The sequence below is a fragment of the Populus alba genome, chromosome 1 (assembly GCF_005239225.2).
Source record: "Populus alba chromosome 1, ASM523922v2, whole genome shotgun sequence".
In the NCBI taxonomy this organism is placed as follows: Eukaryota; Viridiplantae; Streptophyta; class Magnoliopsida; order Malpighiales; family Salicaceae; genus Populus; species Populus alba.
The window spans coordinates 30797921-30824115 of record NC_133284.1 but is presented as its reverse complement, the minus strand read 5'-3'; the positions used below and the strand labels follow the sequence as shown (position 1 = coordinate 30824115).

Here is a 26195-nt window from a genome sequence, read left to right as displayed (position 1 = left end):
TAATAGTTTATTAGCCGTTTTAGCTTGTTTTTATGCACAACTAGATTTAATGATAAGTTGAGACAGCTTTTCTTGTTTAGATGTCTACGTGGGGCACTTGTGTTACCAGCCGTTTTGCACTAATTTATCGATAATTGTTATCTAGCTTTGCTAGGAATTTCATAGGCAGCGACCATTTACGAGGAAGGAAAGTTACATTTTATATATATATAAATATTCACATGGAAAACAAAATATAATAAGTGTGATTTATTGTGGATTATAATAATAAAATTTACATTTTTATTCATGAGAAAAAACCATTATAACTAACCTGTAGGGATAGATTAGTATTTTTATTGGGTTCATTTTGTCATTCTTCAATTGTTAAGGGATATCTTTATCCTATCATAAAGTTTTTGTATTGTGGGTTTACTTTAGTACCCATAGAAGCAATTTTTAACTTAACTATGGTTATGGGCATTGTTGATTTTTCACTTTTTTAGAACAATGCAATTACTCTATTATCCTTAAAAAGAAAATTCTCATAGCATCTTTGCATAGGCCAATTCATCATTTCATGATGATTTTTTAGCAATAGTTGTTCGGTCATGGGGTTGATGTTGTCTTTTGACACATAAAAAATGACAAGCTAGTGACGTGTGTGCAGCATGCGTCGGCCACTCCGTTACCTTTAGACGGTGCGTGTATGAAGATGATATTTGGTATGACACTGGTTCAATTTTTATTTCTCCCCTTCATTTCTCTCGGATATAACTTGGTTTTCGTGTTGCCCATGGAAAAAAAACACAGTAACCCTTGAACTTCTTTTGAAAAAACACTTCAAATTGGAAATTTTTTCAGTTTTATCCTCTTTAAGTTTTTCATCTCTCAGATTTGGTTTCCACTCTTTTAATTTTTTTTAGATGGCTTATATATATCATTTATTTCTTATGATTTCATCCTCATTGTCTTTTCTTCCCTGACTCTTTTGATAAAAAAAATATAGTTTTTAATTTTATACTTCAAATCAAATTTATGATTTTTTTCCAATAGTAATAATATGTTTTTCAGCTTGGTCCTTCTTCTTTTGATTTTTTATTTGTTTCCTTTGCCATTTTATCAAAGTTTTTATGATTTTTAATTTTGTCATTCAAATCAAGTTTATGATTTTTGTCATGCTGCTATTGTTGTTACTGCTGCTATTATTGTTACTACTAGCACAAGTGGTAGTAGTAATACTAATAACAATTATTGTTGTAGTAGTAGTAATAGTAATAGTGATAATGATAATGGTACTAACAATATTATTAATAATACTACTAATAGTGATAATAATGTTAATAATAATAATAATAATAATAATAATAATAATAATGGTGGTGGTGGTGTCATAATAATAATTATTATAATTAAAATAGTAATAGTAATAGTAATAATAATGATGAAATTAATAATAATACTAATAATAATGATAAAAATTGTAGTGATTGTAATAGTTGCAATGATAGTAATAATTGTGATAATAATAATAATAGTTATGATTATGGTAGTGATAATAATAAAAATACTATTAATAGTGGTGTTGGTGCTAATAATAGTAACAAATGATAATATTAGTAGGGTTGTAATAATGATAATACTATTAATTAAGATAATAGTGGTGTTAATAATTATGTATTAAGATAGTAATAATGGTGATGATAACATTAGTAATAATAGTAGTAGTAGTAATGTTATTGATAGTAATCGTAATAATCACAATAGTAATTGTAACAGTGATTATGATAGTTAAAGCAATGATAATAATTATAATTATAATAATAGTTATAGTAGTAATGATAATGTGATGAATTTAATGGATAATAATAATAATAATGGTACTAATAGTAATAATAATTGTTTATTATAATAATAATGGTGGTGGTTATAACAATAATAAGAATAATGATAATAGTGGAATAGTAATTATAATAATAATATCAACAATTATAATAATAATGATAATGATGATGTGATAGTAATCACAATGATAACACTAATAATAATAATAATGATGATGATGATGATGATATTGTTTAATAATAGTAATAGTAATAGTAATAGTTGTAATGATAATGATAATAACAACAATGATAATGATGATAGTAGTAATGGTTATAATAATAATAGTGATATTTTATCATTCGATATTATATTTGTTAAAAATTGAGTTTCACCGCTTTTCCATATATCATATTTCCAATCTAATAACCTAGATTATGAGTTTAAGAAATTTACTTGGCTCGACGTCCTCTTTTAATATTTTTTTCTTATTGTTTATTTTTTATCGATTTTATTGTTCAATATTGGTTTTTTAAAATAAAAAATGATCATCCAAGTTTTCTTTTAACCTATTAAATAAACTAACTCATATTGAGTTGGATCTTATATGATTTAATTGAAAATTCATGCTAGGAAAATATCCAAGTTAAGAGATTTAAAGATTTATTTTCTTACACAAGTGTAGTAGCATTGCAAAAAAATCCTCGCACTCTTAATGTTTTTTAAAAAGTAGTTCGCCCACAACGAAACACAAACAAATAAACTAGTGTGTGTATATAATAATAATAATAACAACAACTTTATTAAGATCTCTTATAGCCAATAAAAACACAGTTATACAAGGAAAAAAAAAGGAAAACATAGAAATAGATACTTTACAAACCAAATAAGACTAGTACGTGTTTGAGAGTGTGGTTATTATTGCTTTTCAAAATACTTTTCACTTAGAAAAGCATGCCAATAATATTTTTTTTATTTTTTTAAAAATTATTTTTGAGATCAGCACATCAAAATGATTTGAAAATATCAAAAACATATTAATTTAAAGTAAAAAAAGAACATTCAAATTTTTTCAAAAATATTTTTGAAAAACACTCTTACACAACCACTAAACAAAACAATGCCCTATTAACCCACGAAAGCATAACAAAAATCAAACTACGAGATTAAAACAAACTAAAACCAAGCAACTAAATCTACTTCTCCATGGACTCCTTACTTTGCCCCACATGATTTCTCTTTCTAATAATAAAAGTAAAGTTCATAATAGAGAGGATACTACAAAAATTTAATATGTCAATTCACCTTATAAGCGACACGATCTCATAATATTGTAACTCTAGATTCAAATATCAGACTTCAAAATTTAAATTTTAGTAAGTGCATATAAACAACCAATATTTACTTGTAGAGCTTTTTTAATTGTCAAAACCTCAAGAACATCCTCTTCTTTTACATTTATAGAACAAGAAAAGACAAATATAATTTTTTTTTTTGATCTATTAAAACTTCACCAATACCAGAGAAACCTGGTTTTCTATTTGAAGAACCATCCATTTTTCACCTTAATATTTTTACCAGAGATGATATCCAAATCAAATTACTTCATATTGTTGTAGTAGTGGTCTGATTATGTAACCACAACATTTTTTGTCGTGAATATACAGAAAATTATTTATAATTGTCCTTTCAGTTTTCAAAGGTCATTATATGTTTTTAGCTTGAAGGTGTGGGTTTTTTTTTTTTAAAAGTACAACTCTTTTAAAGAACAAAATATATCTCTAAAAACTAAAAATACATGTTTTTTATATGAATTTATCAAAAAAACCAAAGCCACCTCTAATTAAACCAATCACTCTCGAATAGATAACTAGTGCTGACTTTTTTGTCGTGAAATATTTTGTTTTTACGGGTGAATATTGTTTTAACGATGGAGAACGTTTTTTCAGTGAGGAAATTGGTTTTTTTTTTTTTTTGGATAACTGGAAAAAGCTTTTTTGAAGACCGGATGCATGACGACAGCCAGCGTGGAAGGATAATTTGGTTCATTCTCAATATCATAAGAAAAAAAAAGAAAAGAAACGGGAACTCAAAACTCCCCTATTTATACACATTCCAAGATTTGTTTTTATATAAAATCCCATTATAGTTATTATAAACTAGATTTAAGATTTAATCAACAACAAGATTTATATAATGGATCGGATAATTTTTTAAGAAATAAATATAAAACATAATATATTTTGAAAAGTAAATATAAGTCAGGATCATGACTTTTTCTAGACCCACCATAGACGAGAATCGAGGCAGCTAGATAACATATCGACTCACAATACTAGTATAGGTTTAATAACAAGATATCAATATGCTCATCCTATAAAATTAATCAGTCACCTTATCACCGCCACCTTTTATTGAAAAAAAGAAGTTGAATTTGATAAGCATCTCACCCACACGTACGGCGACACCACTGGACTGTGATTCAGCACTTTATATTTCAATCTAGCAGTGTTCTCTTATACGCCTACTTTTATTTTATTACACATTTTCCTTTAAGGCAAAGGACAAAATCTTGAGTCGCCAGAGCTACTTCTTTCGGGTTTTTTTCCCTTGTCGGCAAGCGAAAGCTTCCACACAATATGCAATGAAATTCCTATGAATTACGTGTCGAGAAAAAAGATGTTCTAATAATACAAGCAGGACAGTCGTCAAGAACGGTTTATTAATTAATATGGTCGGTCATTAATGGAGCTGTGACCTGGACGTGCTAGCTAGAGATGTATCAGACTATGTGTAATTTTGGAGGCTCAGGTTGCAGGATGCAATTTTTAACAATTTATCACGTGCCATGGCCAGCTAGCCCGCCAACCTAAAACAAATTAACAAAGGCTGCTGTCTTCATCCTGTTCAACTGGCATTTGTGATGTTAGGTTTTTGTCCAGGAGGATGACAAGGATGAAAATGGATTGTTAGGCTCAATATGGAAATACACAATACTAATAATAAACAATATTAATTTTCTTTGCAGTCATGGGTGTTTACTTACATTAACTAACCTGTGTTTTTTGTATATTTAAATTTAATCACACAATTGGGTCATGGTAGCAGAAGCTTAACTCTCAATAAGCATAAGCTTAGGCAAGAAACAAGGCACATAATCAACTCGGCATGTTGTCACGCTCAACCTTATCAAGAGTGTACCTTAGCACTGGAAGCCCAACATATTTGTGTTCAAAAAACGTGTTTGAATCTATTTTTCATCTTTAATGAGCTCGGACATCCTTCCCAAACCCAACATTCCCTTGGAAGTTTTTTCCAAGACTTAATGTGAGTGCTTCAATATTTTACATTGATCTTATATGTATTGTTTTGAGTATAATAGAACTCAAAATATCACAATAATAAAATTACACTTTAGCCCCTCATCTCCACAAAAAGACAACATTCATGAGCTATAAATATACCATGACTCCTTCAAACTTGTAATTTTAACATACCTATGTACAGAGTCAGTACTTTGAATTTCCTTCCCCTATCTACCGTGAGATGGACACCAATTATTGTAATCATCATTCCATACCATAATCTCGGGCTCCCAATAGCCTAACAAAAAATAAGATTAAAAGAGTTTGTAAATGAGTATATTTAGGAAAATGACTACAACCGTCATCAATGAAAGGGGTTTCCCTTGACCAAATGAGTTTTGAGCACTTTACTCCCTAAAGACTACATTTCCACAAAATTAAGTCTGAACAACTATGATGACCTCAACGACCCGATGGAGCATGTACATAATGTACGCGATAGCTTAGAGTTGGTCATCTAGGGGTTTGTACATGCATGATACAATAATTTTAAGCCAAACTCCATTGATGGTTTTAATGACCTCTGTGCTAAGTTAGTGACGCACTTTAGCACCAACATAATTTCCATCAAAATCTCCACGAAACTATTTGGTGTTACCCAATAAGAGGGCGAGTCTGCATGAGTATATTTGAAAAGGTTCAATAAGAAGATACTTAAGGTGGACGAATTTCTTGAGTTCATAGGCTTAGAGATCTTGATAAAAGGGGTAAGAGAATATGTCACCTAGAGAAAATTTTGTGCCTTATTAGATAGAAGCTTGCTCAAGGTCAAACAAGTTATGAAAAATCACATATGGGAGGAAGAGACTAGTTTACTATGACAGGGGCCTTCTTCTTCTTCTTTTTTACAAGAACAACCAACATGAAAGACTTTCTGGTTGAAGTCGTTCTCATAGTAGCAATGAAATCTTAAGGAAGAATCATGAAAGATCAACTCATGGTCATTTAGTGTATCCTAAGGATCACTAATTCAAATTTATCACGGAAGTCAAAGCAAACACCTTGTCGCTACCTCTAAGACATGTTCATTATAAGAACCTCTCTCATGCATATCACTAAGATCACCTCAGGATGCATAATCCTTAATAGGAATGTAAGTTTATTTTTGAAATAAAAATAAAGTATCTTTAACTTATATTTTCTAACTAAAAATCTCTAATGGAGGCTTACAGACACTTTTCGAGGAAGGAATTGACCACCTAATGCAATAACATTACTTTCCTTGAAGGGGACGAACTGGGGTCTTCATAAGGCAATAACTCATAATCTCTAACGGATGAGTATAAGATCTCCTTATTGCAATGACACATTCTCCAAGTGATGCCTAAGGTCTCCTCAATAATTTGTCAAGGGTTGATCTTAGACCCCCTATTTTCTAGTGTAGTTATGGACTAACACATTTTTCCAGGTGATGCCAAAGGACCTCTGACCAATTTGTCAGGGGTTGATCTCAAATCTTATATTTTCCAGTGCAATCTTGAATTGACACATTCTCTAGGTGATGCCCAATGGCCTCTCCCCAATTCATAAGTGGTTGATCTCAAATCCCTTATTATCCAGTATTGTCTCGGACTAACATGTTCTTCAAGTGATGTTAAAATGCCTCTCGTCAATTCGTTAGGGATTGTTCTTGGATCTCTCACCTTTTTAATATAGTTTTGAATTGGCACCACTCTTTAATGGAGGGCTCTCGTGTCTCATGCCATCTTAGGAAGGTCATATACCACTTACACACCATTGACCACTTTTCAATGGAGGGCTTCCAAGCCACCACACCATCATTAGGAAAGCTATAGACCTCCTATTCTTCGGTGAGAATTTTCCCTAATTAAAGGGTTTCATGCCTCATGCCATCCTAAGGAGGTCATATACCTCCCACACTCTAGTGCAACCACTCTCAAGCAGATAAAATTGGTTTCCCCGGTACAATAACACTACCCTTCATGGGTTCATCACCTCTACTAGATAGTAATTTTTTTAAGTATAGGCGTTCATATGGATTTGTCCCCCTAGCCACTTAGAAATTTTCTAAGCATGGACGTTGACATGGGTTCATCCCTACAACCATTTGAGAATTTTTCTAACTATGGGTTCCTCCTTGGTTCCCCCTTTATATACTTAGAATATTTTTTAACCATGGTACATGCCTTTATCTATGGGCTCTCTGATATATTACTCAGGGTTTCACCTCTTTTCTCATACAAAAAAAATTCAACGAACTTGTCATGATAACTGAGTATTTTTACAAGTCTTTATAGATTAATACTACAAAGACTCGTAAAGTTACTAATGGATCCAAATAAAACAGGCCCAAAAAATCCCTCAAAAAAGGAAAAAAATCCCAAAAAAAACACCCAAGAAGCGCTTAGGTCATCACACTCAAGTCTAACATGTTTGGGTCTAGGCAGCATGTTTTGACCCATTTTTAAACTCTATGGGTTTGAGCACCTTGCCCTATCCCAACACTCATTTGAAAATTTTTGTAGGACTCCACACGGGTCCCTTATTATTTTACATTAATCCTATACATATTATTTTGAGTAGAATACAACTCAAAATATTAAAAAAGCTAAAATTACACTTTAGTTCTTCTTATCCAGAAAAATACAAGACCAATGAGCTATAAATACACTATGAGTTTTTCAAACTTGAAGTTTATAATCTCTTTATTCTTAACACTTTTCAGCATATTTATTTTTTAAGTTCTATTTCTCTAAAAATCTTCTCTCTCTCTACAAAATTACTAACATAAATATATGAGAGCACACATCCATCAAAGAGAACTTCGCCACATTAACTTACCTAAAACCATTTGAGTTTTTTACTTTAACTAAAAAGAATAAATCATATTGCTTGAATTAAGAGATTAATCAGTTATTCAATATATTAGTGTTATTTGTACGCATCATGGACTATGGAACTCGTTATACAGTATGTACATCTCATCATCGATCTGTTCAATTTCAATTGGCTTTCGTTTGAGAGTAGATAAAGGAACATTTCAAATCAAGCTACATTTGTTTCATTTAAGCCATATCACCCTGACGAAACGTATGTATCTTTGCAAAAGCAATCTTGTGACAAGAACCTGTAATAACTGAACAAACGTCATAGACAAACGGACACCTCCCTCTTTGGTATTTTCCCTCCCCGATACTTGTATGACCTGTGTAGTGGTCGACTCTTCAAAAATGCAATGTAAGGCCACGATTGAGCTGAGCTCTTATTGCCAAACGTGACAGCCCAATGTAAACTAGCCGTTAAATCGATGTCACAAGTGTACAAAATAACGAATGTCACGGGCAGCTCGCCCCCCCTTTTAATGCCATTCACTCTCTAAAAGTGACAGCTCGGATACGCTAACTCCTTGTATTCAATGACTCGCAGAGAAATTCAGGGGAGACAAGCGGAAGAATTAATGAGAGAAGAAGCAATTTTTCATTTTAATGTTATTTTTTAAATTTCTTAAGGTTAGAGTTTATTTTTTTAGGCTTTCCAAAATTAATTTTCCAAGATTAAATCTCAATAAAACACAAATTAACACCCCCCTCTAGTTTTTTTTTAAATTATCTTCTAGTTGTTTTAAAGCACAAACACAAGATTATCTTCTAGTTAGGCTGCCATACCAAATCCACAACTAGTTTTATATATATATATTGTGTTAGGATTAGTTGTACCGGCTCATATTAATTCTTGGATCAATGACGGACGAGAATGTTTTTTATTTACTAGGATGAATATTTTGAAAATTTAAGAAGGCAAAGTGTGGTTATGGTTGTTTTTTAAAGTATTTTTAGTGCTGAAATATATTAAAATAATATTTTTTTATTTTTTAAAAATTATTTTTAAGATCAGCATATCAAAATAATTTAAAATATATTAAAAAATAATTTTTAAGAAAAAAATTAAATTTTTTAAAACACTGGTTTCAAAAAATCTCTTTATATTCTATGAAAGAAGAGTAGACTTTTTTAATAATATACTAATAATTATTACTTGTGCTTACAGCCGAGCTAAATAAAAATAATACTAGACCGTGACTTGGTCTTTTAAAAAAATCTCTTTCTAACAAAAAAAAAAATATATATATATATATATATATATATATATATATATTATATATATATATAAAAGCTTTTGAATCTCAAAAAATAATTAATAAAATATTACTAATAACTCCATAAGCACAGTAAAATTTTTCGCATATTGATATCACATTACAAGTTTCGATCTAATACCAGCACTACCTAACTATTTCGACGTCAGTCAACCTGGTCAAACTTCATGATGATAGAGAAAAAGACACACGTCCATCGCCCACCGTTAAAAAATAAAAATAACAGAAAAACACCTATATAAACCGACTCCCGCTATTTCTTCATGTCTTGCCAACAAAACGCGCACACCTCTCTCCCTCCCTCCCTCTCATGGATTCCCCTCCACGCTCCTCCGTCATCATCATCGGCGCTGGAATCTCCGGTAATTCCCAACCTACACATGCATACATACACGAACACTTGTAATTCGAGACTAAAAATTAAGCTATTTTGTTCTGTTTCTTGTCTTAAAGGTGTGTCCGCGGGAAAGGTATTGGCGGAGAATGGAATAGAGGATATGGTGATTTTGGAAGCTTCAGACCGTATAGGTGGCAGGATCCGAAAGGATAATTTCGGTGGCGTTACGGTTGAGCTTGGAGCTGGTTGGATCGCCGGAGTTGGTGGTAAAGAGTCCAACCCTGTTTGGGAACTTGCTTCTCAATCTGGCCTCCGCACTTGTTTCTCTGATTACAGCAATGCTCGCTATAATATCTATGATCGCAGGTATCTGTATCCCGGCTCGATTCTGAGCTTTCTATTTTTCTTCACATGTTTTTTTTTTTAAAAAAAATTTATGTAAAATGCTACAACATTTGGACACTTTGAACACTGAAATCTCAAGAATATAATTTTTTTTCGGACGCTAAAGAAAGTTGTTGTGTTGTTGTCTAGTGGGAAAATATATCCTAGTGGAGTGGCGGCAGACTCGTACAAGAAGGCGGTGGACTTGGCAATTGAGAATCTGAAGAGTTTAGAAGCAAACCTTGTCGGTGAAGTTATTGAACCGCCTAGGTAAATTCCAAGTCTTTAATGTGATGTTTTGGTTTTTACCGCTAAAATTAATCAACAAAGATATAGTTCTTGATGGTCTTACTAATTTTAATCTTAAATTTTTGATGTTTTGTGCTTGTTTAGTTCACCAAAGACGCCAATAGAGCTTGCCATTGACTTTATCCTTCATGATTTCGAGATGGCAGGTTGGTTTTCCAATTGATTTTACAGTTTTACACTCTATTTTCTGTTTGTTTCCCAGGAAAAGAAAGTATCTTGTTAGTCTGGTTTAGCTTGTAAAACATTAAGTGCAGATCAATAAACACAAACGGGTTTGTTTTCTTATATTGTAATGATTGATTGAAGACAGAAACAGAGACTCTAATGGGTTATTTTGTGAAAACAGAGGTAGAGCCAATATCAACGTTTGTAGATTTTGGAGAAAGAGAATTTCTAGTAGCAGATGAAAGAGGCTATGAGCACCTGCTTTACAAAATGGCCGAGAATTTTCTTTTTACCTCCGAGGGCAAAATCTTGGACAGCCGTCTCAAACTCAACAAGGTAATTAAACCAGACAAGAAAGAAAGAAGTGGAAAAACCTTTTGATTTCTATTTTTTTTTTTTTGATGTTTCTGATTTGTTCTGTTTTAGATTTGTTTTATCGCTTTTATGCAATTATTAAGGCAAGGGGGCACAGTTAATTCTTAATAGTGAAAACATAAAAGAAGGAACAGTAAAATAGGAAAAAAAAAATCGGAAACTGTGCTCTGTTCTGTATGCATGCAGATGCAAAGCTATCTTGTTGCTGTTAAGATTGATCGACCAACTTCTGGAGCTTGCAGATAATGACGTTTTAAGCCTTTTTCTTAAATATTCTCTTCTCACAACCATTTTGCCAAGAATCCAGCAATTTATTTTCTGGGTTCTATTATTTTTCCAATATTTCAACAGTGGTAAAGTTTTAAATATTTTCCCCTCGTATCATCATGACACTGGAGCTACGAAAGGAATATTTTTGCTGTGCTTTTATTGAAATGCTCACCACCTTTCATGGAAATGGACTCTGTCGATTAGCATTCACTGTTAGTATTATATTATATTTTACATAATTTCAGACCGTGGAAAAGCTGAAAGGAAACCAAGTCGCTAGCAATCGAGCCAGACCTAGAAATTTCCAGTCTTTGACCCTCTGCTGAATCCCGATGATGAAAACAAACCAAACTTTCAGAGAACTTTTCGAGTGAGGACCCCTACATAGAGCCATTAAAAACTGACCCACCAACCTGCTTCGTTTTTCAATCATATAGCCATTGATTGGCAAAAGGTTCCTCGTCATCTTTCAATCAGTAAAGTGCTTTTTACCGCTTTTGAATCTGTAGGTCCATGAGCCCCAAGTGGCTCTATCACTGACAAGAACTAGACCACTACGGTTAGGAGGTTGAGATGTCATATCAACTCAAAGAACATGAGATTAGCTAGGCCTGTCAATTTCTTCATTTATGTTTCCTGTATTCGGTTACCTAAAGCAAAATAGAAGGGGAGAAAAAAAAAAGATTGCCTAGTTTGCTCTCAAAAGTCAGAGCTCAGAACCTAATGAAACCTTAGGGTGATTGAACAGTGAGCTAGCACTACAATATACTTTAATGTTGGTTTTTTTTTTTTTTTTTTTTTTAATAGATACGTCATTTAGAGTCTTCTTCGACTCTGTTCCATCTCCATCTCTTCTTGCTTTGACTTCACAGAATCAGATCATTTAAGTTTTTTAAAATCTTTTTGATATGGTAATTTTAAAAAATAAAAAACACTTTAAAAAACAATCTAATATCCTCTTATTCATCTCTCACTGTTTTTTCACTATTTTTTGCATTTTTTTTGAAGTATGATGATTTTGTGGCACGTATTTGGGGCAGGTTGTCAGGGAATTACAGCACTCGAGAAACGGCGTTGTTGTGAAAACGGAGGATGGTTGCATCTACGAAGCCAATTATGTGATTTTGTCAGTAAGCATTGGTGTCCTCCAGAGTGATCTCATTTCCTTCAAGCCTCCCTTACCCGTACGTCTTCTCTCCCTCTATTTAACTTACTTAACGAGTCATGTGTGCTGCTTCCAAATATCCATAAATAGTCCATCTCAGGTGATGGTTCTGATACTCTTTTATCCGTCTCGATGCCCTACTCCTTCATTGTCTCCATTTTGTTTCCCTTTTGTTTGCAATGGTCACATCTTGAGCTTTCAATGTGTCTTGGTCCGATGGAGGGGAATCTATACCTGTAAAGGGACAAGGACCTAGGCCCTGGGGGGTAGGAGTAGCAGGATTCTTCCCTCGATATTTAGGGTTGTGGCCCAGGAAATTAAATACTATCATTAAGTAGAAGAGTCAAGAATTCATGGCAGCTAGGCCCTGTATTAAACAAGGTTTAGGTGGTGTGATGATGCAAAAGATAGGTTTTCGAGGTGGCTTACTGTCCTTATGAGAGCAAATACCGTGGGTTGCATGTACGGTGATCCACAGAATTGGTAACCCACAGGCTCACAAATGGCTGTTCCTTGGTGGATCATTTGGTTGAATCACCACGCGTAGGGCCCTAATGAGACAACTCAAGTTTTTATCTTTTATTTTGTAGCAGTTGTTTCCCATCAACACTGCTAGTGAACAATGATAGCTAGGGATCTGCTCAAAGTAAATTAATAAATAAAATCAATGTCAGGGATAACTCTTTTTTCCCTTTTCTTCTTTAACCTTAGCCTACATTTGGTGGATTCCTCTTGGACACACTGGTGTGTCAACTCCAACATCTAGCCATGAACCGTACGTAAGAATCTTTGTGATTTGATCAAGTGACCTGGGATACAGGCAAGTGAGCAGTTTGTGTGATGTAAGATTATTACTCTGAAAAGGAAGAGCTAAACATCGCAAATTACAAGGCACCGTGTAAGAATCTTGCGGTTTGATTGCTTCAACTACCTAATTTTCTTTTTCTTGCCTTGCCGGACTTTCAACGGAAAAATCACCGTCAAATTGCCCAAGCCTATGTGTTGTAAAATACACAAGGGCTCAGCATGTGATCTGTATCTTCTAGTGAAGGTTATAGGTTGCCAATCTGTTCACATGATCTGCGTAATTGCCGGGTAGATCTTCCAGGAAAGCCTCAGAGGAGTATGAACTTTTATTCCCTAAATCTTAAATTTGAGGAAATACATCACCTGGATTATTTTTTTCCGTAGGAAGTCAAGATATTAAAGCTGACTCCCATCATATTACAAGTAATTGTTCTCTGTACAAGTATTTAATTAAATGAAAAAAATAACAATAATGCAGAGGTGGAAAACAGAAGCCATAGAGAAATGTGATGTGATGGTATATACAAAGATTTTCCTGAACTTCCCATACAAATTCTGGCCATGTGGTCCCGGAAAAGAGTTCTTCATCTACGCTCACGAGAGAAGAGGATACTACACTTTCTGGCAGGTTATTTCTCCTCCTTGTTTTTGCTTCCCAAGTTGCTGTTCCCCATTCTGCATTGCTTGCTTCCATATATTGAGTGGACTTTGAAAACAATTGTTTACATTTGCAACTTCTTGACCTTTTCAAGACAACGATTCGAATCTGTGCCTGTCCCAACGTGCCTTGCATTTAAAATTTCCAATAACAGCAACTCCAGGCCAACCTTTAGTCTAGCAAGTCAACTTGTCAAGAGACTGCATGATGTTGATATTTTATTTCCAATCGAAAACACGCACACAGCTTGCTGCTTGGCAACTTGGATCTAGCGTCTAACAGTTCCAGCATCATGATAAAAAAATGTTGATTAGCTTTCTTGCACAGATAGCAAACCAGAATCTCTTGCATTATTTGTTTTTTATTGTTCTTCGAGCTACGACGCACCTGGTTTTTCTGTCATTGTATCAGAGCTGGTGAGATTAGTTTGATTGAGGGAATCGGTTGCAATGTCAGCCTGTTCTTACTTTCTATTTTTCTATCCGGAGACATGATAATCAATTTTGAGACCCACAACACCTAAAATCATTTCCTCTCACTTGATTAGGAGAGGATTGAAATAATTTAATGATCATCTGTGGTCTTTTGCGGAGGCAATGTGGGATCTCACTATCCCCATCATTTTCAGTATTTTTTTTATGTAATATCGACGCAGATTCTGTGCCGTTAAAATGGCAAATAGATTTGATTGATTGATAAGCATAGTATCTCTTAATAATCAAATCATAGTTAGTAACTCACTGGATTTATCCAAGCTGGCTGCTGATTTTTGCTTTGTCACCAGCACATGGAAAATGCATATCCTGGTTCGAATATCCTGGTCGTGACTTTGACGAATGGGGAATCGAAACGCGTTGAAGCACAGTCTGACAAGGAGACGTTGGAAGAAGCCATGGGGGTGCTTAGGGACATGTTTGGACCCCATATACCCAATGCCACTGATATACTTGTGCCCCGCTGGTGGAACAACAGATTCCAGCGCGGCAGCTACAGCAACTACCCCATCATTTCAGACAATCAAGATGTTCATGACATTAAGGTATTTCCATCTTATTTCTGTTGCATGTGTTTGTCTGTTTTCACTCTGGCTGTACATGGCAATTCGAAGTTACAGTTCTTTCATAGAAAGGGAGGGAAAATAAATAAATAAAGAGTGTGCTTTGAAATGCATTTCTAAATCTTGCTTGTTTTTATCAGGCCCCGGTAGGACGCATCTTCTTCACTGGTGAACACACCAGTGAACGATTTAGTGGTTACGTCCATGGTGGATATCTTGCTGGTGAGAATACAGAATTTCTTTTTAAGACTTCTAATGGAGGAACTCTATATGCCAATGTGCTTTCTGGATCTTACATTTTTTACATCTATATATTCTTGATCGTCTAAATAGGTATTGACACAAGCAATTCACTATTGGAAGAAATGAGAAAAGAGAAGGAAAGAAAAAGTGAGAGTCAAACATTCTTGTTAGAGCCCTTGCTGGCATTGACAGGATCATTAACACTCACACAGACAGAGGCAGTCCCAAGCCTTCATAAATGTGACATTCCTACACACCTGTATCTTAGTGGCAAGGTTGGTCTTCAAGAAGCGATATTATGACTACATGGACCTACTAACGAATCCAACTCTGATGATGCTAGCTAATGATGATTATATGTTCGATGAGAAAGGAGCTGACTGGATCAGTTTGGACCCAAATTCAATCCAGATCCTTCATGCCCTTCCAGAAATAGAATGAAACGGGAAAAACTGCAGGAAAACGGGCAGATGTATGCGACGGGGTGAACAGATATGTCCAGCTCCTGATGCTTATAGATTCGTAGAGGGGCCTTGCCAGTTTGATGCCTGGGAGGGGATTGTTTTAGGCATACATGTAAAGTTGGCTAATTGGGGATCGATGAAAAAGAAGCAGACTTCTGATTCTAATTGTACTAGCCACTTGTTTATACAAGAAAACCAAATCATCTACCTTTTGAATTGAGCTGCAACTTGGTGTTTGTCGCACTTGCAACGTCTATAACAATGAACAGTACTCAAATCAAATATATATGATGAACACTGGACAAAGAAGTTCAAGGCCGTCTTCATGTCAGATTTGGACAAGGCCTTGCTTCTGAATAGAATAGTGAGAGAAACGAAACAACCAAAAGATTCTCTGTAAAGCCTAAAATAAGAAGGGCTCCCAGGGACATCATTATCCATGCATATAAATGTGAAGGTTCTTACGGCATTCTTTGCTGTTGTAAGCCCACTGCATTGTGTTTTTTTTTAAATAAATAAACAAACAAATTTGGCAATTAGTATATAAAATAAAAATAAAAAGAAATCACAAACTAACATAGAGAAATAGTATACTTTTGACTTAAATTAGAGATGAATCCATCGATTGGTTTATAATAATATATTTTTTGTTATTTTAATTAGAGTCTATTTTTTAGTTTACAATTCAATAAAAATTATATTTTAACTTTTAAAACATATTATAAAAATTCATAAAATTATAGTTTCACCTCTCAAGAATTTGACCCCCCATTACATGCACGATCTGTTTTCATTGTTTTGTTTGGTCAAATTACCAGCACCCCAGGTTAGTGGTGTTAAATTGTTTTTCTTACATGTTCTGCCTTTTCTTTTTATGTCACTCCAGGTCATGCAGGAGCTGTACTTTCAATTGCCTTTGGTCCGGATGGGCGACAGTTGGCCAGTGGCTCTGGGGACACCACTGTTCGTCTATGGGATCTGAACACCCAGACACTGATGTTTACATGTACAGGTTGATAATCTAAGCCATCTCTCTTTTCCATCCTGCTTGCGCTTAGTAGTTGAAGTTGCTGCTTTAGAATACAAAAAAAGACAGTACCGTGACAAATTCAAATTCGTTTCTTTCTGGAAACACTTTAATATTTATTTATTTATTTATTTTTCTGAGTGGTCAGAGCAAGTTATTTGCTGTTCATGTTGATGATACATGATATCCCAGATTGATTATCTTAGCAAAATGAACCAACCTTTATACTTATTGCATTGATCGTGTATGAACTTCTTGATGCAGGACATAAGAATTGGGTGCTTTGTATTGCATGGTCACCAGATGGTAAGCATCTTGTGAGTGGGAGCAAGGCTGGAGAGCTTCAGTGTTGGGATCCTCAGACAGGAAAACCATCAGGGAATCTGCTTGTGGTAAAGTCTCTATTTATTAAAATTTACAAAGGGAAGGTCTTCGGCTGATCCATCCAAGAATCCTGGTTACATTATAGGTGATCAGTACCAGAGAGAACAGAGGACGGGAATAAATTGACACTTAAACTACTGGATGTAGATGACTCTGTCCCAACTATTGTCCAAAACCTACTGGAAGCTGATCATATAAACAAGTGAGATAAATTCAATCACTACAGAAGATTTGTGTTTAATTGACTTGAAAAAATTAGAAGATTCCACAGTCCATAACAAAATTGAGTGAATTACTTTCCTTTCGTAGAGGCATTATATGCCTATACGCTTTTCTTACCATCACAGATTGCTCTTTTGACTGATAAATCTAGTCTCAGAAAATCAAATGCTGTCAAACTGCGGTTCATATCCATTGCTCTTGCATTAGCCATATATCTCACCTGTCTTCATCTCAACGGTGCAGCTCCCAGGATTGTACCCTTAAAGTGTGGGAAACTTCACAAGGGAAGTTGATTCGTGAATTAGAGGTAATTGTATGCACATATTATGTTTATTTGACAGTGATTTTAGTACTGTATTTTCTTACCACATATATCTTGTAGAGTTTTGCTTGTTTTCTGTGGAAAATAATAATTCTTGCTATATATTTACCAAGTAGATTTTAGGTTTCCAATTGATAATCTCAAACTTCAATCGTTGTTGTGTAACTTTTTTTCCTCTCTTAATGACTTCCCCCTCGGGCATATGGTTCTTGTTTTAGGGTCATGGGCATTGGGTTAACTCTCTTGCATTGAGCACTGAATATTTTCTTCGCACAGGAGCTTTTGATCATACAGGAAAAACATATTCTTCTCCAGAGGAAATGAAGAAGGTAAAGTTACTATTTGCTTCAGTTGTTGCATTGTGATGAAGATGGCTCTAGACATTTATCATCTATGAATTAGCTTAATATTCGAGGGATATGAGCATGGCTTTTGTAATGTAATTTCGGATTTTTAAATCGTCATCGGTTAGCTAGTGTTCTCGGTTGTAAACATTCAAGAACGTACTATGTATGCAGTAGTTGAATGGTCAATGGATCTTTGCGTAGTTCTGGAACTCTGTTGATTTGTACCTTGAAGCGGGGCTCTTACTCATTTACTCATAGAGGGATACAACCATCTAAGTATGAATGTGGAAAAAAAGGCTGAAGTTTCTTATACCTGTAACCTTTTTCTTTTTGATCTGATATCATATACTAAAATTTAAAAATATTCTGTTGCTGAAGCATATATAGAATATTTTACTATCTGTCTGTCAAGGACATCATTTGAGTTTATGGGAGAGGGGATCTATCCTGGTGTTTGCTTAATTTATTTGCTCCTAGATCTAGGCAATTTAACATGAGAAATGCAAGACACATGTTTTCTTTTTCCCATCTGGTTTGCTCAATGGAATGGTATAATGGAGTTAGAGCTGCAAATTTAGGATGTTCCATGATTTCCAGAAAACTGCAGCAAAATGAAAAAAAAAAGGCATCAATTTCCAGCATTTAAAGTCTTCTGTGTTACATTGTGCTTTTGTACTAAAGAGTGATTAGGATTCTGTCTGTATGGAACTGATCATTCCGACCTATTTATAAATGTTATAGGTTGTTCTGGAAAGGTACAATAAAATGAAGACAGGCCATCAACAGGTACAAAGGATACGAATGATTTTCTGTTTTGCTTGCCATCCTTGTTCTTGATCCTTGTTTTCTGGGAGTGCAATGTGAAGAGCTAATAAACTACATTTTTGTTCTTTTTGGAGGGATAATTATCTCAAATAAATATATATTTTTATATTAATGTTTAATATCTGAACATCTATTTTTATCATATAACTAAATAAATAAATAAAATTATAAAAAGTTATTGAACCTAATAGAGTCCATACCCCGGGTTGTAGGGGAACGAGATCAATCCAATTTGTCATTGTCTTAATATTTTTTTAAAAATATCATCTTAAAGGTTTTTTAAAATATAAGTCATGCATGTTTTAATGGTATCATCAAGGTTGTATTGAGACTTATAAAAATCAATCAATTTAAGTTAAGATAGCTCTTACATGATTTAATTAAAATTTTAAATTGAATAAAAAACTAGTAAAAAAATTCAAAATTAATTCATTTAATCATATTTAATAATACTGTTAAAAAAAATATTGATTCAGCACATTATGTTGTTTGGGAGTACTTTTTCAAAAACGCTTTTGAAAAAAATTTGAAAATTTTTTTTTTACTTTGAATTAATATGTGTTTTATGTTTTTCAAATTATTTTAATATGCTGATAAAAATTATTTTTAAAAAATAAAAAAATATTTTTAAGCATATTTTTTTGAATAAAATAACACTTTAAAAAAAACATAACCACATTTCTAAACACCCTCCTATAAGCATTGGAAAATGTACTGGTGAATATTGAAGAGTTGCTGCTTTTCTTTTTGTGTCGAGGGACGTACAAGAGAGAATAGAATTGGAGAAACGCAGCCAAGAATGCTCAGCCAAATTCCAACTCATGATTAACGGGTACAAGAGAGAATAATGACAACACGACGTTTCCAGTAGAAAAAAATTGGGCTTCAAGTGTAAAAAATAAATCAAACCAGTTACAACTTCTTCGAGACGAGTTAAAATAAATAAAAAATAAATAAATTTGACGCCTTTATACCTATTAACAGAAGAATTGGACCAGTGATTTTGGTCAGTGAGAAATCTAAAATGGTTGAGGGCGACCATTTTTCGGTGGCGTTTCGACACCAAGTGGAGAAGGGATGTCTTCGGGCTGTCGGCCAGGTTTAACCCATCTACCATACTTGTTCAACACGAGTCCCTTGTATGGAAAGTCGTACCAAAACTCTGGTATTCTTAGATCCTCTATCAGCATGTCACTGCCCTTGTTCACCAGTGCCAGATCTCTCCTAGCATTCCATCTATGCTTCGAGGTGCTGCTCAGAAACCCATCTATCAGGTGAAGGTATAGCTCCAGGTTATGACACCCTGACAAGTCAGATTCATGCTTCAAGTATGGTGATGTAAACGCATCAAGCTTCAACTGCGTCCCTACATGCCTGTAAACCCAGTTCAACTTTCCAGTTAATCCATGAAACTTGTTGAGCATCCTGTTCAACAGGCCAGGCAGTTTCGGGACTATATCTTGCTTAACGACAACGCGTAGGGTCTTGACTCCTAGCTCGTTGAGCTTCTCCTTGAAGGCGATGTTTCCGACCCTCGGTGCGCCAAAGGAAATGACGGTAACAAACAGATCCGGGATGACAGTCTTTGCCTCGTAAGCATTTAGGAGTGCTAATGCTCCTCCTAGGCTATGGCCTGTAACCGTCAGGCTGACCTCTTCTCCCTTTCCTCTATAAAAACTCACCAGTCTTACCACTTCTTGCATGACTTGCTCGGAGGCACTTAACTTGTTATACCTGGTGGACTCATCCTTGGATTTGTAAATTCCGAGGAACCCTTCTTGAACCTTCACGTTTGTGTTGTCAATAAGCTCTAGACCTGTCCTGAGGTCTGAAAACCACTCTGATGGTGAGATTGTGCCCCGCCATGCGACCATTATGTCTCTACGACCGATTCTATGCGACTCTTCTTTCCTGCTTACAGCAACATAGCCCATCCAATTGGAATCTTTGCTCCACATAGCGTGTGACCTCTTTAACCATTGAGGCACATCGACATGGGACAATGCGTAGATGTACTTTTTCACCTTGTAACCATGCTTGGTGAGGCCTAACGTTTCGAAAATCTTATGTCGGTTGTACCTACAACTCCCACAATACTCCGATAAAGGATCAAAGTCGAAGGCATCATAAGTGGCTTCAACGAATTCTCCATATTTGAGAATTTCTCGTCGAAGATTCGGGTGGAGAGGGTCCAGAAGGTTGTCCCAATTACTTGAGCCATGAATCTCTTGCCACATTGCTGATATATTCTGCTTGGGAGACATTGTAGGAGTCATGTGATCTCCTAGGTCTACAAAATCCAATGCTGTGTACGGCACATGGAAGAGATGAGAAAGTGTTTTGTTGGGATGGCAGGCCTTTTTCTTTGATTTGGTATCTTTATGGGGCTTTACATCTGACTCTTGATGGATCCGGTTAGTGGAAAGCTGTCTCAGGCTTCTTGCACAGCTTAAATGAAGACGGAGACCCGCCGGACGTTTCTTGATGTTGCCACTGACTGCCTTCTTGATAGCCTGCCATGTGATACTAAGCTTCAACTTCCACGCTCTCCTGGTTTTCTTTGACCTTGTTTTCTTTGTTATGACTTGTGTTAATGGTGACATCTCCATGGTGGTTCACTGGTTGTAGAATTCCTGAAAAGCTTGTGATTTGAATCAAAGAAAGCCAAATTCTGAGGAAGGAAAGCGTAAAGTGTTTGTCAGGGTGTTGATGATATCTAGGGAGGGGCTTAGGGGCTTATATATACACACAGCATTGATGAACATAGGCAAGAAATAGCACATCACTGTTACGGCTCAGCTGCTTCGAAGAAGCTCATCATACGAGTAAGTGGACCATCAATAAAGTTGACTTGTTCTTTTTTCATTTTTTCAGACGAGTAAATTATATAACCTCTAGAAGAAATATGAAATTACAATCCTTCTTGAAGATTTCGAAATTACAATCTTTTAAGTCTTTTTTTTTAAATGATATATTTTATGAGTTAAGTTTATATGTACCATCTCGATTTTGTTGACTATGTTAATGTAAGAAAAATTACAGAGACCTGGTCCAGGGGCGGAAGCAAGGGGGGCAAGCAGGGCCCTGCAATATTTTTTATTTATTAGGTAATTAGGTAATTAAATATGATGAAGTGTTATATTTTTTATTTTATTTTAAAGAGGTGGGCTGTAACTTCACTTTTAATTTCCTTTAAATTTATTCTTTACCTACATGGAAAAGAAAAAAAATTATAAAAACATTACTTTGTGAAATAAAAAAACTAAGCTACCAATTTACTCTAATATAAACTCTGCAATCAATTAAAAACAAAAATAAAAACACTAAGTGCGAGCAAACTTTTTCTACAAAAAATTAAAGCAGAGCTATTAATTAATTTATCTTTCATCAAATAAAATAAGGTAATTTAAATTTAAAATATATTTTTGTTTTGTTTTGAGATGTTTGTTAATAATTTAATGAGGATTTTTTTTTCTCAGATCAGCTAGTTCTACCTTTGATTATGCTTGGATTTTTTGATTAGCGAGAATTATCAATTTTTTCTTACTTGAACCATGAACAAAATAAGAAGAATTGATTCTTTTTTTGAAAAAAAAATGATAACTCACAACCTACTAAACGAGCTTTTTCAGCGATGAAGATTGTTAAAACAAAACTTCGCAACAGGATGGAATGATTTTCTTGTAAATTATTTGATTGTCTATATAGAAAAAGAAATTGTTGAAAGATTCACAACTGATATGATAATCGATGATTTCTATTCTATGAAAGAACGACTAGCACAATTAAAATAATTATGTAAGAATTATTCTTTATTATTTCTTGCTTTATTTCAAAGTTTATCAAACATAAATAATGCTTTGTTTTAGCTAATGTTTGTTATATACTTTGTATGTTTATATTTGATATGTATAAAAACCAACAATATTAAAGTGATGGATACATTATGGAGATGAAATTAATTTCATTGCTTTGACTCAATTTAGTATTGCTCCAAACTTTTTACCTTATACAAAGGTTATTGTATGTTTGTAGTAAGTTATTTGAATAAAACTAAATTATATAAGTTTTGTTTTAAAACTAATGTCCGCCCCTGACCTGGTCCGAAGGAAAATTATGTATCGTTTATATTTTCGTATGGTTTTAGTCATAGCTAGCTTGGATTTCTCTATCTTCCAACTGGTCCAACAATTTGCTATAGTTTATAGTTTTTTGCGACCTTATAGTCTCGCTCTTGGTATATATTAAATTATAATAGCATTTGATTTCTTCACGCACGGGGATTTGAAAATCAAAGCTAGACCATGCATGCTCTGACCATTCTCCCAGTTGCATGCATGGACCATTTCAAAATTGTGGAGCCCACGACAGATTGGTACTCTGAATGTCTGACATCGTTTGTCTCTGTCTTAAATGTTTTCAGGAAATATATACATGTTCTCGGTCCTCCCAACATATGGGATTGGGTGGGCTAATACTTTCCACGACAGATTGTCTGTCTAAATGTTTTCAGGAAATATATGAAGTTGCTTTGCATTTCCTGGAAATTTCTTTTGCGATTTTTGGCTCCTGAAGTCTTAGCAGAAACATTCAACTCCTGCAGGTGAGTAGAGTCCAACTTCCTCTGAACCTGAGGAACCTGAAGTTTTGACGAGTTCCGAGTCAAGCAATTCGTGAAGCCTTGAGCTTTGTGCATGCAGCAAGATTTGAGTTCAAAAACCACTCCAGTAAAATAAACAAGGCAGATTATCAATTGATATGTACTCTGTCTACTGACTATTGCCTGATGAGAAATGGATTTGAAATGCAAATTCAGTTCGTGATCCATGGTTTCTTTTTTTTAACCATTCACTATGCTACAGAGTACAGACCACACATTTCAAAAACTGTGTTTAGTATTTCGATAGCTGTTGTGGTTGTGGTTTGAAAAAAATTATTTTATAAAAAGTACTTTTAGTTGAGGTTGGTTTGAAAAAATAAGTGTTTGGTTAAAATTATGGTTGAAATTAAGGTTAAAGAAAAAATAGTTTAATGTGTTTGGTTAAAAAAATGCTTTTCAAATTGAGGTTATAAAATAATTAAAATATATTTATATTAAATTAAAAATAAAAACTGAATTTTTTTTTAACTGGGCCGGGCCTAGCAATAACATAATTGGAATTGCGATCAAATTTCACAAATGTTACGTCATCATGCGATATCCTTCTAATTTATGTAGTGTTATTAAATAATACTAAGTACTAGTTTTTCGAGTAAAACACAATTTTTTAAAAAAAAATCAACAATTTAATTACGTACAAAATTCATTCGACAATAACTACAGCTATCATGATTTATCCTGCGTGCAATAAAATTAAGTAAAATATTATCAGAAATAAAATTGAGATTATAGTACGAACAAATTTAATTTACCTTAAACTAATTTTTAAAAAAAAACAAAAAAAAATATTATTCACGTTCACGTGAACAATACTAGTGCAATTAATTAACTGTATTAGTTTTTCAAAAAAAAAAATTGTGCACTGGTTAAAAAAAAAAAAACTATTTATGTGAACAATGCACAATAAATTAAAATTCACTCGCACTCTTCACTTAGTGAACAGTGCGCAGTGGAGCCATGCTCCACTGTTGAGATTATTATCTCATCATATGAAGCAGCATTTTGCTGCTTCTCCGAACCTGTGATGCAACCGAGTAAATTGATGGGTCCCACTAGTAAAAATCATTTTTTTCCTATTACCAAACACTAAAATATGTGGTTGCGGGTGAATCTTACCCGTAACCACAAAACCAAACACCCACTAAGAACTGAACAATTGTTTTGTTTGGTCTTTTTTTTTTTTTTTTATGATGATCTGGTTCGGAAGTATTGAAAGATTTACCAATTTTTGTTCTAAAAGTATATTTAATTCTAACTTCTGTCTATTTATTTCTTTCAAATGACTTTGATATGTCAATTCTAATTTAGTTGTTTCCCCTCAGTGAGTATGAGTAAGCAGTAAATTTCCACCTTCAGGAGAGGATCAGAGGCAACACCATCTTTGATGTCTTAGATATGTGTTTGAACTTGTCTTACATTCCAGATTTGAGAAAATGATAAAATTCAAATTTTAGGATATTAGATATCATACACGCATCAAAATTATAAAACAAAATTAAAATATTAGATAAATCTAAGGTTGTTTAAATATTTATTATCTAAAAATCTTATTTTTTTAGCTTTAAATAATTCATTAAAGATTGAATTATCGTAAAGCACGAGCCGTTTAATTATTTAGCCTCCAATGGTAATCTACACGAACTATTTATAAGAAATCTTGTAAATTCTTATTTAGGATAAAAGGATTGTTATGTCTACAGTGTTAGTTCTATTTTGTGTTTATGCAAGTTTATTTGTATAACAGACAATTACTCTTCATTTTCACTTACAAAACAATAGGCTTAACTTTATTTTTGTAAAGAATTATAAAAAACTATATAAATGGTAAAATATTTGTTTTCTCCTTAATTAATATCCATATATTATTTTAGGATAGTTTTATAAATTTAATCAATCAAGTTCTTAGTTGATTTTTCTAGGTGTAGAAATACAATCCATGTATTAATTATATTTTAGTTCTTAATTTCTAAAATATATTTTAATCAAGTCATACTTAATTAAATCATCCTAATTTAATTTCTGACTAATGGTTCTTAATATGCGCAACTCATTAAGTTTCTAATATATTGGCCCAAATATAAATTATAATTATAATTGAATAGAATTAAATAAATGAAACAATTTAATTTATTATCAATTCAACAATTGATTAATTTATATTTAAAGATTAGGTGCATGGTCTAGCAACATATCATGATCCCCTAAATATTAGAAAAATCATTAGTGGTTTGACTTAACTTTTCAATGATTGATTTTTCAATGTAAATAATATTTTTTCATCAATAATGTTCTGATTTAACATGAAAATATGAAGTATGTCTGTTATGTTAAATCACGTTTGTTCTTTGTATAATAGTCATTAATCGTTTGAATAAGACTCAAAACTCTTTTCAGATCTCATGTATTCCACCTTCGCCAAGGATTTTTCAGTCAATACTATTTGAGAACATATAAAATATTTTTTCTAATTCACGTAGAGTGATGAATCCTCTTTTGATTACTTAAATATTTTCATATAATTCATGTTACATTCAATATCTGTTTGAACCATGTAACTCACTAACTCAAAACTTGAATGAATAAGAGGGAATTGTCTATGTTTTAATATGAAAATCCTGTTAACATGGTGATATATAATAACCATGTCAAAAATCCTCTACAAGAGCGTAAGCTCTAAATCCAAGCAATGCCATAAATCATCACCTTTCTAGTTTGACAGTTAGGCATAGTAAAACATCAAATCAAGCTATATTTCTTCGTATAAATCTTTATCATGAGTTGCTGTTACAATGGTAAGGCTAGTTAGATTGCATTTCTGGCTAACACAAGTGTTTATTGAATTTAAAAATACATTATAAAACCATAATGCATAACAAAAGGGTCAGACAG

At 33.6% G+C, this 26195-nt stretch overlaps 2 protein-coding genes and 1 long non-coding RNA gene across 4 annotated transcripts; 2 read left to right on the top strand and 1 right to left on the bottom strand.

Moving 5' to 3' along the window:
• Positions 1-9564: 9564 nt before the first annotated feature.
• Positions 9565-15735, top strand: LOC118047026 (polyamine oxidase 1). The gene is made up of 10 exons (XM_035056163.2): positions 9565-9647; positions 9739-9988; positions 10157-10276; positions 10400-10461; positions 10662-10816; positions 12166-12309; positions 13576-13725; positions 14540-14794; positions 14953-15034; positions 15146-15735. Exons 1-10 carry the CDS (start codon positions 9596-9598, stop codon positions 15355-15357), a joined length of 1482 nt encoding a protein of 493 aa, XP_034912054.1. The 5' UTR covers positions 9565-9595; the 3' UTR covers positions 15358-15735.
• Positions 15736-16192: 457 nt separating this feature from the next.
• On the top strand, positions 16193-18690 carry LOC118047025 (uncharacterized). 2 transcript variants are annotated; one of them, XR_004687275.2, is made up of 6 exons: positions 16193-16531; positions 16811-16938; positions 17016-17132; positions 17396-17459; positions 17693-17803; positions 18563-18690. It is a non-coding gene; the product is annotated as an uncharacterized lncRNA (long non-coding RNA). The 2 variants fall into 2 exon arrangements; XR_004687274.2 differs by having other exon boundaries at positions 16811-17132.
• An 826-nt stretch (positions 18691-19516) lies between these two features.
• Positions 19517-21375, bottom strand: LOC118047024 (phospholipase A1-Igamma1, chloroplastic). Its single transcript, XM_035056162.2, has one exon. It carries the CDS (start codon positions 21253-21255, stop codon positions 19666-19668), a length of 1590 nt encoding a protein of 529 aa, XP_034912053.1. The 5' UTR covers positions 21256-21375; the 3' UTR covers positions 19517-19665.
• Between the last annotated feature and the right edge of the window lie 4820 nt (positions 21376-26195).